The sequence below is a fragment of the Lutra lutra genome, chromosome 6 (assembly GCF_902655055.1).
Source record: "Lutra lutra chromosome 6, mLutLut1.2, whole genome shotgun sequence".
Classification (NCBI taxonomy): Eukaryota; Metazoa; Chordata; class Mammalia; order Carnivora; family Mustelidae; genus Lutra; species Lutra lutra.
In genome coordinates this window covers 53,912,534-53,926,744 of record NC_062283.1, presented here as the reverse complement: position 1 = coordinate 53,926,744, position 14,211 = coordinate 53,912,534, and the positions used below count along the sequence as shown (strand labels likewise).

At 42.7% G+C, this 14,211-nt stretch overlaps 1 protein-coding gene across 2 annotated transcripts in view; it reads right to left on the bottom strand.

Moving 5' to 3' along the window:
* The window catches only part of LOC125102236 (fibrocystin-like), an 85,923-nt gene that overhangs the window by 58,382 nt on the left and 13,330 nt on the right, over window positions 1–14,211 (bottom strand). For both annotated transcript variants that reach the window (XM_047733201.1, XM_047733200.1), the window contains exons 7-14: window positions 13,557–13,635; window positions 12,199–12,273; window positions 9,751–9,815; window positions 9,196–9,235; window positions 8,233–8,303; window positions 4,759–4,860; window positions 3,842–3,937; window positions 1,130–1,271 (exon numbers count right to left, since the gene is read on the bottom strand). In XM_047733201.1, coding sequence (XP_047589157.1) covers window positions 1,130–1,271; window positions 3,842–3,937; window positions 4,759–4,860; window positions 8,233–8,303; window positions 9,196–9,235; window positions 9,751–9,815; window positions 12,199–12,273; window positions 13,557–13,635 — 670 coding nt within the window. The remainder of the gene's footprint in view (window positions 1–1,129; window positions 1,272–3,841; window positions 3,938–4,758; window positions 4,861–8,232; window positions 8,304–9,195; window positions 9,236–9,750; window positions 9,816–12,198; window positions 12,274–13,556; window positions 13,636–14,211) is intronic.

Sequence of the window (14,211 nt, the reverse complement as noted above, 5' to 3'; positions counted from 1 at the left end):
ACATTCCCTGCTGATGGTACATATAGCCAAAATTCCCTTTTATATTTTGAGGTGGTCTGTCTCCTTAACACTTCCCCACACACTGAATATAGCTGAAAGGTTTTCCTTTGAACATGATTGATGGTTCTCAAAAACTATGATAAAGATGTATCCTTAGGTGCCACAAAGGACCACCATGATTGCCACTTTAAAACTATACATTGGTGGTTAAATACCTAGTTAGTTAGGCATCTGGGACAACAGAGACTACTCTTCTCTGTTCAGATTTCCTTCCCTCCTTGGCTTCTTTGATGTCTGAAATTCCCTGAACAAGGAACAAAGTCTTTCATTCCACAATTGAGTTGAAATTTTAAATGCCCAAATCCTTGGAGGAAGTCACGGAATGGCTGGAATTCACAGCCAGGGGTCATGACCAACCTCTTTGAGAAGAGGTTTGAAAGGAGAAGAGATTTGTCACACAGTAAAGAATCCATCCTTCTGTATATACGCTGAGGGCACATGAAGGAAACAGTGTGTCTAAGCAATTCTCAACTTCTTATATTTTTAAGACCACTTCAGAAAACTAGACATTCTGGCCATGTCCTTGAAGGGATCAAAAATGCTCACAACACACTAATAGGAAAACCATAATCACGCTGCCATCACTGCTATGGAAAACAATGTCTCTCGGAGCCCATACCAGATTCCCCCGCTAGGCGCCAGCCACTGGGTTGACCTTTGGCACTGGGTGCGTGTTCCATATGACCAAAAGACATATTCTTGCTTCTTTCTTTGGCATCAGCCAGAGGTTGGTTTCAGGTCTTGGCAAGTTTTACCCTGCTCTCTACCAAGTGTCCTGGCTTATCCAGCTCAGTATTCCCATTAATAGTGATCTCCCGAAGCAGATGTAAACTGACTTGTAGAAAATATAAATTTTACCTATTGATCGAAAGTTAGTGTGCACCTACAGAAGGCTTGTGTTGTACTAACATGACCAACACTGGTTGAGAACAGTGGTCAAACTGTTGTTGGATTGGTGGATGTTCCAATTTCTCCCCCTGGAAATCTCATTGCTTGTTGTCTCCTGGTCTCACCTAGGCCAGTAAAGAAAAACACTTCTGACTGGAACTCTGCTTTTCCTACAGCATACCTGAAGGGCAGCCCTTCTTTTGACCAAAATCCAGATGGTGAACTGGCATTCGGGACAATCTGCCACTGGTACCCCGGTGTGCCTGAGGTGAGATCCAAGCCCTCGACGGCTTCTCCGACTTCAAACAGAAGCCCTCGGTTCCCTGTAAGACATGCATACCTCATAAACATCAGAGGACATTTGTCCCCAAACTGGGGAAGTACTTTACCTCAGATAACAGAGTGAAGGCAATCCAGATACTCTCTACAGAGGTGAGTCAACTGAGATCCCAATGGAGTAGTCACGTGAGAGGTTCTACAGATAACACAAATGTTCCAGAAAGCAGACAATATTGCATAGTGTCGGATTGAGACTCTTGGAAAGAGATACTTGATAAGGAGCAGTAAGGGGAAATATTTTCAGAGGACCACAAAAGGGTAGGAAGTCCTTTTTAATGGGAGTGTCCGGGAAAGAGAAGCCCGTCATGGAGAGAACTGACCAACCAAACAAATGGTACGATTAAGTAAGGGAGGGCACCATAATTGTGTGCTCTGACTTCTCTTGTTCAGGAGTGAACTTCAGTATCTATTTTATTTTATTTTATTTTATTTTATTTGAGAGAGAGTGATCACAAGCACAGCAGGGTCAGGGAGGGGGAGCGGGTAGGTAGGGTTAGAGGGAGACAGAGAAGCAAACTCCCCGCTGAGCCAGGAGCCCCATGCAGGAGTTGATCCTAAGACCCTGAGACCATGACCTGAGCTGAAGGTAGACACTTAACCGACTGAGCCACCCAGAGACCCCCTCAGTATCTTTTAAGGTCTAGTTCAGCCTGGGAATTCTATTCCCTACAACACTTTTTTCCCAGAAAATCAGCAATCCTTAAATTTTATACATGTCATGGCCCCAATGTGTGGATTCACACATGGAACAAATTATGTGGCATGCTGCCATTACATGATATTTTCAATGATATTGTACTGATTACTTTGTGTTTTATATTAAGCAAACCTTGACACCAAAGGTACATGTACAATCAATATTGCATGATTGCACCCTTGGACCAAAGGTGCAGCTAGAGAATTATCCATTTGTGGATTCAGATTCCAGATCTGCCACTTCCTACATGTGCAGCTTTGAGCAAACCACTTAATGCCTTCATTTTCTTGTGCAACAAAATGGAGACAATAAGTAGAGATCATGCACCAAAAACTAAGGGAGATGGAGTTATATGTCAATAGTATCTCAGTAAGGCTGTTAGGGGGTGAGGGTGGGGGGGGGGCAAATGAGTCAATTTAATAATTCTGGCAAAAAAAAAATGGGAGCTTGAAATATATACACAAAGAGCCTGAAATATAGTAAATACTTAATGAAGGATTGCTGCAGTACTTATCATTACTATTTTAAGCTACTACTGTCGTCTTGTGAAATCCAAAAAAAAAAAAAAGGAAGTACATAAGGAACAAGCAGAAAAGTAAGAGCATAGTTTAATATAGTACTCGGGTTACTGGAGAACTGTTCTGATGCCTGTCCTGCGCATGGAAACATGTCCTGGGCACCTCCCCTCAGGAGAGGTCAGCCGCAACACCCCCACCATCTCCACGGGACCAACCAGCTGTGGCCAAGCACCCCCCAGTGGGCCCTGGAGCACCACTGCCTTACATAGTCCTCTGCCCTCCTTTCATAGGAGAAACTTCAAAAGGTCTTCATAAAGGACATTAACTTTCAAGAACAGCTGTGTTCAGGAAATGATCCTACCATTTCCCAAGCAGCTAATGCAGGAACCACTCAAAGAGGGGACAGCTCTCTATTTCCTGACAGGAAACACACATTCTCTCTACCACCTGCTTCAGTAGTTTTGTTTGCTTGGATGGGAGCCTTCCCTGAGTAAAAATGGCAGATCTGGGACCCAGAAAATGCTCAAGCCAAAGTTTTGCATGCATTTTCACACCTGAATGGTCTTTCTTTAGAAAGGCTTCTCCCCCTGCTGGGTTACTTCCCCTGTAAGTGCGGAGCTTCTGGAGTTGAGCTCACTATCTGCACTTGAACCATGAAGTCAGCCCCCGTGGGGCAGGTGAGGAATACAGACGCGCAGCCCCTCGTTCTAGGCTAAACACGCCAATGGCCCTTCGTCCCTAACTACACCTGAGCTTCCAGAAAAGTGCTCCAGGGCCTTGCTTTTCATCTGCAGAAAAGAACAGGTGGAACCTGTTCCCCCCGCCTCCCCCATTTCTGCCCACTTCAGGCATAAACTTGAGGCAACAACACATCCTTACTTTCCAAAGAAAAAGAAATGGCATTTAAATGCACCCCACCATGCCCCACTCCCTGGCCTTGCCTGCTGCTGTCATTATGAGCACAGGAGAGGGCCCTTGAATGATCTGGTCTTCTCAGACAATGGGCTCCCAACTGACCCATGGTATAGAGGGAGGCAGCTTAGGGGTTTCGACCAGTGGCTACAACAATGTCTTGACTGTAGTTATGCTTTCCAGATCAGGTCTCCCCTGAACCCCACTAGTCATTTATCAGGTTGGGGCTAGAAGTGCAGTGTGGTGAAACACCAGAACAAAGCTAAGGACCTCTCTGAAAGGAAAGCCCTGATAGTGGTGTCTGGGGCCCGGAGCTCACAGAGCTAACCAGTCAAACAGCTGAGGCAGCAAACACTCATTTCTACTTCTCCGTCCCTCACGATTATAGCTGGAGTTCGCTGAACAGTTGTGGTGATGACTTCCTTACCTGCCTGAGGGGCAGTGAGCCTTGCACCTTTTCCTGGAGCCCTGGTGGTGCACTCAATCTTCCTGGGAGACACGTCTCTAATATCACATGGAATACCTGAGGGGAATTTTTTAAATCAGATAAATGGACAAAGAAAGAGAGAGAATGAGAAAGAAAGAGAGATAGGTATATAGAAGTAATGGCAAGACAACACAACCATGCTGAAGTAGACAGGCTCCTATTCTAAGGCAATGAACTGGATGTGGGTCATGCAGCAAACATTGTCACCCAAAATGAAGGGGGCCAAGAAAGGGAGTGTGCAGGGCAATGGGACTGAGGGCAGCTTATAGTAATCAGAAAGCAAGCCAGGCAAAGCAATGCCATTCACTGAGGACACACACCACCACTCAACTGAGCATGGGAGGACAAGTGTGACGTGAGATGGTGAGGACATGTTCCCGCATCCTTGGTGTCACCAAATGGAGGAGCCTCCCACCTGGCAGAACAGAAGGTTCTCGAAGAGTCCCACAGAAGGATTAGCCAAAAAGACATTCCAGAAGAATCTACATAGCAAATGCCTATCTACTCTAGCTTATAGAGAGGGCTGAGCAAGGAGGGTGAGGAGAGAGGTTGCCTTTCAGTAGGAGTAAACCTTTGTGAAGAGGTTGCCACACTTTTCCCTTCTCTTCATTCCCAGGATGAAGACCCTGAAGCAATTGCCCATGAATTATGAGTGTGTCCGCAGAACATCCTGTTCCTGCAGGACCTCAACCCCACCTAGTCTCAACAAAATGGGTCAAACACCTTATGGCAGGGTGGTGTGACGAGTCAGAAAAGGCAAAAATTGCTTCCCCCACTCTCTCCATGCCGTAAGAGGTATGTAATCTCCTACAGCATTTAAAACTATGAACTATTTTCAGCCATTTCAACTTGGTTACCTGCTATGGTAACCTGGACAGGATTGTCGAAGAAGTCTCCTGTAATTGTGATGTCTGTTCTTCCCCCAAGGCTCCCCGTGTCTGGAAACACCGATAGTATTTCTGCAAAAGAAAAAAAAAAAAGTAAGCTTCCGAATATAGACCAGAATGTGACCCAGATAATAATATAATAATAGAAGGCTACCAATAATGTATTCTTTTTTAAAATATTTTATTTATTTATTTGATAGAGGGAGAGAGCACAGCAGGAGGAGCAGCAGTCAGAGGAAGAGGGAGAAGAAGACTCCCCACCAGGCAGGGAGGCCAATGCGGGGCTCAATCCCAGGACCCTGGGATCATGATCTGAGTTGAAGGCAGACGCTTAACGATTGAGCCACCCAGGCACCCCTCAAAAATGTATTCTTTTTTTTTTTTAAGATTTTATTTTTTTATTTGACAGGCAGAGATCACAAGTAGGCAGAGAGGCAGGCAGAGAGAGAGGAGGAAGCAGGCTCTCCGCCGAGTAGAGAGCCCAATGTGGGGCTCGATCCCAGGACCCCAGAATCATGACCTGAGCCAAAGGCAGAGGTTTTAACCCACTGAGCCACCCAGGCACCCCAATGTGAACTTTTCTAAGATGAGCAACGGCTGGAACTTTTTCTGGTAATAGTCATTCAAAACGCATATAAGGACTCATCTATAGCAGTATGTATAATACATATAGGATCAATATTTGAAAGTCACTCATGCTATCAGCAGAAATCCCTACATACCATGATGCTTTCTTAGGAAGTCTGTCACCAGACCTCAAGTACTCAATGTACAAGTCACAGAACATGTAATGTACAACGTATATGTATGTTACAGAATATGTAACATATTACGTATAACATAATGTCATATGTTATAGAGGAATCAACTTCGGATGCACCAAGCAAGGCCCTGTTCACCCATATGAGTCTGCAGTTTGCACTAAGCAAAAGAATGAATCCCACTACCATCTTCAGGAGCCTTGTCCTCCTCCCCATCCTGCATGCTCCTCTCCCAGTGTGCACTCACCCCCTCAATCCTTCTGTGCTGCCTCCTGACTGCTTCAAAACCCCACTGTCAGATGCCTCATAGTCCCCAGAATGTAAGATTTTCTGGTCCTTTCTTCTCTATGATCCAATTTTGACCATTCTATGTTCCATTCCCTCCAGGGGAAGACGAGTTGTATTCTCCAGTAAACTGAAGATACAAAGAAGCTAGTCATGAGTGGTTGTGGAGTTTATCAGGGCATTTCTTACATAACGCTCCTGTCCATGAAACAGTATAATTGTGACATCCTGGGCTAGTGAAATTAAAAAGAATACATGAAAGTACACAGGGGAGGTTTAGGAGTGAGGGTCTGGTGGACTACAAAGAAATTTCTAGAAATGACTCGAGCTGAATCTTAAAGCATGAGTTAGAACTGGCCAAGTGAAGGAGAGAGAGAAGGGAAAGGGTGTTTAAATAAAACAAGTGATAGGGCGCCTGAGTGGCTCAGTTGGCTAGGTGACTGCCTTCAGCTCAGGTCATGATCCTGGAGTCACTGGATTGAATCCCACATCAAGCTCCCTGAGTGGCGTGGAGTCTGCTTTTCCCACTGACCTCTCTCCTCTCATGCTCTCTCTTTAATAAATAAATAAGAAAAATATCTTTTAAAAAATAAAAAATAAAGCAAGTGATAGGCTGAGTGTGGAGAGAAGTTGTGTTTCAAGTCCATTTCAGTGTTGCTGGAATGTAAGAGGGAACAACGGAGCAGGAGAAGCTGATGAGGAGAAGACCAGAGTCTGGGACCTGTACCGTTTCCTGTAGAAGGCAGCCAGAAGAAGAGAGGCATCACGTGTGTTTGGTGTAGGGCATGGTGGTGGCGATGTTGAGCATGGACCAGCAGAGGACAGATGGCAGATAGGGGCCCCTGGGGGTCATTGTGGCAGGCCGGGCAAGAGATGATGGGGTTCTGAATCGAGGCAGTGATGGTAGAGATAGAGTAGACACATCATCTTTAAGAAATCAATGGGAGGCCTAATTGCAGTAAGTAATCTAAAACTGTACCATGAAACCAATGGTAGGTAAAACCAACAGAAACTGGTAACTGAATGGATTAGAGACTAGAGATGGGAGGAAAACTGTAGGTGAATCCCCAGATTCCTCCTCATCTCCTTTTTTGACAGTTTTTAGAGTTAGGACAGACACCATTTTGTCCAGTTTATAGGTATTTAATTACACCTCAGAAAGGCTAAGTGACTTAATCAAACTCAACAAATCACTGAATGCTAGCCCTCAGGGAGCTCTGCTGGGAACTCTCTGTCATTGTCTACAAAATGTCATTGTCCACATCCCCTCTCCCGTCACCTCCTCTGCTCTGAGCAAGTCTGGCCTGAGAGTCCTCATCCCAAGAAGACATTGGTGCCAGAAATATGAAATAGCTATGTGATTGGAGATACCCGCCAGCCTGTGTGGTTCAGGGTTCAAGAGCGTTGGTCAACAAAGCTTGTGGTCAGGTGGCCAGAAGAGTGTACTTCCCATTGTTTATTACTTTTGTGCGTAAGATTTTGAATTGGATCTGCATTTTCTAGCACTAGGAACTTTGGTTTCTTTGCCTTTCTGGGTCTGTGTCTTCATCTGAATTAAATAAACATTGAGCTCACATGTAAAACACTCAGCAAGCTCCAGCCCCGCTTCTCTCGGCCCTCACTACCACCATCCCCTCGGAGGTTTCTTCCAACTGACTCCCAAAGAGACTAGTTACACTGTGTAAAGAAAATAAAGGCAAGGGTCAAAATTCAGCTTTTTACACAATTAGACTCACTCTAGAGAGATAATGACATTTGCCCCACGACCTACGATATTTCTTGCACTTTTGGCAAAGGTCGATCCTGCTGTCCCTGGAATGGGTTCCTCCCTCACAGTAACATCTACGGTGGTTTTATGATCATTGTCAAGACTCAAACCTAAGCACTCTTCTTCAGTGGTGAACTTCCTACTGCCAAATTGGGTTCACAGTTTCATCCAAGTTTCCAATTTTCAGCATTCATTTTTCAGCATAGAAGTTTACCCTTCAGAGAGCCACTCCATCGTTGAACATCAATATTAGCAAGTCATAAATTGTTGGGTGAATGTTCAGAGGGGGTGTTAAAGTAACCGGAAAGATACACTTTTGTACTTTTGGGGGCCACTGCTTTTCTGTTATTTCTCAGAACATAGAACAAGGATGACTTCCTTTCTTTCATTCATTTTATATCCACAAACTCTGTATAGAAGTCTATGATCGAGCCTCTTTTAATATAGCATGCACACAAGCAATTTCTTCTCACCCGAAACCTAAGTCACCCATCATTATGGGGGTTGGGGAGACAGCTTCAGGTGCTCCTGGTTTTAGAGAAATGGCACCAGGAGAAAGAGAAGAAGAATCCAACATTGAGTAAGGTGTGAGGGAAGGAGTGAGGAGTTCAGGGAGAAAGGCATGAGTACCTGAGTGTGTCTGGTACAGGAAAAGTTCCAGTTTAGCACTGATCATCCATGCATTCTTATGTACTATGGACCTGCCAAGACAAAGGTTTGCTTTAGATGGAAAAAAAAAAAAAACCATTTGAGATTGCATTTCTTAAATTAGCTGCCTACAACAAAGATCGAGGGCCAACTTCCCCTGATCTTTTGAATAGTCTGGATACCAGCTCCCTTTGACGAGTAAAGAACGATACCCATGGGGCAACCTGTGTTTTGTGATTTTGAAAGTTTTTAATAATAATACCTACTTCCAGGGAGTCCCAATAATACCTACTTCACAGAGCATCACAAATGTTAGGGAAAGATGAATGTGAAAGGGCCTGGTAAGGAGATGGCCTATAGTAGATACTCTATAGATACTAGTATTATTCCTTCCTAAATTCGAGAGAAAGAGGGAGAGAACCTCCATTCTTGGGACTGGGAGCTATAGGTGATATGCCGCTATCACCACAATGGGATGAATGTCAGCTAGAGAGTATGCTTTTCAGGAAAACCCTTGACAAGTTATACGGTGTCAGAACATTAGCTAAGGCATACAGAAACCATTCCAAATCATAATCTCCTCTCCAAAACTCTATGAAATCTGGACCCTTTCCATCTTGAGGAAGGCATTTCTTAGAATGGTACAGTGCATTTCATGGAACAATGTCCTGTTTTAAATTTATGAGATTACTAAAGATCTAATTCCCACCATTTTGTGCCATCATCACATTGAAACATTTACATTACCTCAAGATGAGTGTGTAAGACACAATTATATTCACCTAAGTCAAAGAAATCAGGTAGGTACACAGGGTTTCATTAATGCTATTTTATTCCTGTATGTTTAGAATTCTCCACTATAAAAGCTTCCAAAAAAATAAGCAAGACCAGAAAGAGATCAATAATATAAGGTGATGATAAATTTGTTTGCTTCCAGTTACTTACTTTCCTTTGTTAAATACCGAGACACTAACATTCTGGGAGCCTGTAACGAAAAGAAACAGACATTAACACAGGAGTCTGTCTGTGTCACAGGGACCAGGTCCTTGCTACCATAAACCCAAGGACTCCAGATAATCACCAAGTTACCACCCAGACCTGTAATTTCTTTAACAGTGCCCAAAATAAGCACATCTGAGACTCAGCACAATCACTGTTGACTTCCAACAATAAAAGGATAGATGTGGTAGCACATAGCAGCTCAGAGTCCAGGCTTAAAGTCACACTAAACATGGTAAATCCATAACCAGCTGCCCTGGTCACTAGCTGCAATTTTCTCCCCTCTAAAGTGAAAATAATTCCACCAGCCTCACCAATCCATTCACTGTGATGATTAAATTAATTTCTATTTAAGCTCTTTCATATAGATTTTTAAGCAGTTCTCAACAGCTGGTAGTGACTATAATCATCCTTGTGAGAAGCAATCCTTGAACTAGTATTTTTCTGATACAGAAAAAGAAACAGATAAGACTTTCAACTTATGTTACTTCTTGGACAGACCGATGTAGTTGCCTTCTACACGGCACTGCAGAGTCCCAAGACCATGGTCTTCCTGAAGAGGATAGCTAGAGAAAGAACCAAAAACCAGTGGTGAGAATTACCAGACAACTCAGTTCAGTAGTTTTGACTCTTTAGCCCAGAAAATAAAATAAAATAAAATAAAATAAAATAAAATAAAATAAAATACCAGCTAGTCAGTAAAAATGGCAGATACAGAAGGCATAATGAACTCATTGGAGAAAATATGTAGAATAGTACTAACTAGAGTTCTCATCAATACATGTGCTATCAGTTAAACACATGGTGTAAGAGACAAAATTTCACTCATTCCTAACCTCTCTTCAGACCTTTCCATTCTTTCCAAAACCTTTACAACAAGGACACCAAAACTCTTACTAAAAAAATCTATTTTAAGTGTGAACCCCCTACAGAATGAGAGAAGATATTTACAAATGACATATTTGATCAAGGGTTAATAACCAAAAATCTATAAAGCACTTGTCAAACTCAACACTCAAAAAAATAAACAAAAAACAAAACAAAACAAACAAACAAAAAAAACCCAGTTAAGAAATGGGCAGAAGACATGAATAGACATTTTTCCAAAGACATCCAGATGGCCAACGGACACATGAAAAGATGTTCAACATCACATTTCATCAGGGAAATATAAATCAAAACCACGATGAGATACCACCCCACACCTGCCAGAATGGCTAAAATTAATAATACAGGAAACAACAGATGGTGAGGAAGCAGAAAAAGGGGAACCCTCTTATACTGTTGGTGGGAATGCAAGCTGGTGCAGCCACTCTGGAAAACAGTATGGAGGTTCCTCAAAGTTAAAAATGGAGCTACCCTATGACCCAATAATTGCCCTAGCAGGTATTTATCCAAAGGATACAAAAACACCGATTCAAAGGAACACAGAGAGCCCAGTGTTTATAACAACAATATCAACAATAGCCAACTATGGGGGTGCCTGGGGGGCTTAGTTGTTGGGTATCTGCCTTTGGCTCAGGGCATGATCCCAATGTATTGGGATTGAGTCCCGCATCAAGCTCCCTGCTCAGTGGGAAGCCTGCTTCTCCCTCTCCCACTCCCGCCTGCTTGTGTTCCTGCTATCACTGTGTCTTTCTCTGTCATAAATAAATAAAATCTTAAAAAAAAATAGCCAACTATGGAAATTTCCAACTGTGGAAAGAGCCCAAATGTCCATTGATGGATGAATGGATAAAGAAGATGTGGAATGTATCTACAATGGAATATTATTCAGCCATAAAAAATAAGGAAATCTTGCCATTTGCAACAATGTGGATGGAACTAGAGGATACTATGCTAAGTGAAATAAGTCTGCCAGACAAAGATGAATACCATATGATCTCATTCATATGTAGAATTTAAGAAACAAAACAAATGAACATAGTGGAAGGGCAAAAAAAGAAGGAAGCAAGCCATAAGAGACTCTTAACTACACAACAAACTGAGGGTTGCTGGAGGGGAGGTGAGTGGAGGATGGGCTACATGGGTGATGGGTTAAGGAGGGCACTTTATTGAGCACAACTGGTATCATATGTAAGTGATGAATCATGAAATTCTCCTCCCAAAACCAGTGTTACACTCTATGTTAACTAATTAGAATTTAAGTACAGATTTTGGGGGGAAAACTGTCAACCCAAAAAAGAAGGATCCTGAGCAAGCAAATTGAAGACAACAGGAAGAGATACATTATAGAGTTTGGCCCTATAAAATGTCAGTCCTAAAAAACTAAGCAATGGAGTATAATTTTTGTGATGGCCTCAAGAGATGGTTAAATTTACTCAATCCTGAGTGAAGTGAAATCCAGCAAAATTTGGTTAGCTAAATTGTAAGCATATAGACACTCTTTTTAAAAATTCACTGTAACACATAGACAAATTTTAGTTGTTTTTTTATTCCTTTGGCTGGTCAATACAGCAGAGTGGTTAAGAGCATGAACTTGGAGGCTATCTAGTCAGCCCAGGTATTCATTCCATCTCTGCCACCTTCTCTTTGCAGGGCCTTAAGCAAGTTACTGGACCCCTCTGTGCCTCAGTTTCCTCAGCCATAAAGCAGGACTAATACCCATATGTCTTCACAAGGATATTAGGTAACATAAATGTGAAAGTGTTAGACAGGGCCTGGCCTAGAATGAACACTTAGTATTAGCTATTTTTTTTTTCAAGATTGGTTTCAGAATCCACTTCAATTTGCATTTTGAATCAATTACCATGTATTTTCCAGTAAGTCTAAAAATAAAGCAGTCAGCAGTTATGGGTGATCTATATTAAAAAATAGATGTGTGTATGTGTGTGTGTGTGTGTGTGTGTGTGTGAGAGAGAGAGAGAGAGAGAGAGAGAGAGAGAGAGAGAGAGAGAAACCCACATGGAAAAAACTAAAAGCATGTATGTAGGCAGGAAAGACACTCACCGGCTTCCTGTCTGCCTGTTTACAAGAGAGCAGGCTGTGACCCATTTGTCTCCTTGAGCTTCCAAGATCAATGGGCTGGATAAAAAATGGGGGGGAAAGACATGAGACAATAGCGTTAGGGTCCCAGTAAATATTTCTGGCAAAATTCACAGGAAACATTGTTCTGAGCATTCTCCTCTGGATTTATGAGGAATTCTGCACGTCGCCCAAGCCTGTCCCCTGAGGAGATGTTGAATCAATTCTCAGCCTACAGGTAGGAGCGCACAGCACTGTTTCATGGTCTGCATTTTCACACGGCAGAAGGAGCATTTCCCTTTTTCCCCCAAATCTTCATCATGTCCACATTAGCTCTATTGGGTCTACCCCGAGCCACTGTGGCGTTCACGCCTTTGTTTCCCCTTTCAAATGCTGTATCCCAGACCCAGGCTGACATGGGACCAAGCAGTGAATGTGGCATATTATTAAGGATGACCTTGGGGCTTCCAGTCTCCACAGAAAGAGTGATTTCCTTTCAAAATAAGTTGACCCTGAATTAATGCCAGGAATGTAGATCCTGTGTGTAGCCAGATCATGTCCTCTTCAAGTAGGGCAGAATCACAGAGAGGGAACAGAACAGAGGAAGATACTGCCATCCTCTTGAGGAGTACAAGGAAAATTAGATCCAATATACAGAATCTGTTCAGCTACAGTAAGACTAGGTTCCTTCTACCTCATCAGTCCTCACTCTAACTACTTCAGATGTTGCATAATCAGTGGCTTAGAGCTTCCGCCACAGACTACAACTTCAACACTTTCCCTCTGGTCCTCCTCTTTCCCTGGCACACCTGATTTAATAGTAACACCTTCTATTTCATGAGCCTCTAGTGAAGAAAGTCATGTTGGCAATCCCAATCATTCCCAGCAAACAGTAAAACTCAACAGCTCTCAGTGCCTTCTCCCTTCCTCCCATCACACTAACGGAATTTCTAAATGCACAAATGCATACCAACCAAACAGGGAAGTTATAATGGTCTTCTGGGTTGACGCGTCATTTTATAAAAAATTTATTTCAACCTCAGAAACAAGGGGGAGAAGGGTGAGAATCGAAAAAGAAAACCCACGGATGCAATTACAGCGCAATTCACGCTGAGCCCAGAGTGACTAGTTGTCAGTATATAAATGGATCAACTTAATCGACCAGTTGCAATTACATTAACAAAGTTTGCTGAAGCCCAGCTCACCAGGGACCATAAACTACAAAGAGGAAAACAGCAGTTCCGTGCCAACTGCTCACAATTTATTGCTATTGGGGAAGCTGGGCTCAGGAAGCAATCCAGCATATTTGTAACTAGTTGAACACCCAGAGAACATAGTCTTACCTCTCAATGTACTCAGCTTCAAAATCAAAGGTTTCTGATCTTCCAGTGATAATCCATCCATACACGTGTATTAGTTTTCCTGTTTTAAGAAGATTTTTTTTTTAATTTAACAGACTTAGCTCCAACTATAAATTACAACACAGACTATTTCTTTTTGGTTACATCTATTTAATATGGCCAAATTGGTCATGAGTCAGAATATTAATGCCTTTTTACAAACCATACAAGAAAGGAGCCCAAATATGATCTTGTGATCAATACTACATGTTGGAAAGTCTAAAATAACCGATTATTGTAATCACAGGCTTAATCATCTATATATGAGGCACAGAAGCAGTAACGGGTCTTCCTCACAGTCCCATGAAGTATGAGGCTTTCAGGAGCAAGGGGCTGGTTTCCACACGCTGCCTTGTTCTATACCCTCTTGGCTGTGTGTAGACCATCCACCCAACATGGGATTTAAGAACAATGTGCCTTGGGATGCTCCACATTTCACGAGACTTTCCTCTGGACACTTGCTAATACGAACCACCCAGGAGGTGCCGGGTATTCCGGATGTTAAACTTTTTTCCATATCTCAGAGTACGAAAGATTAAGTGTCAAGGATGACCCAAATGGATGGAAACTAAGAAAGGAGGGGATGAGATGAAATAGA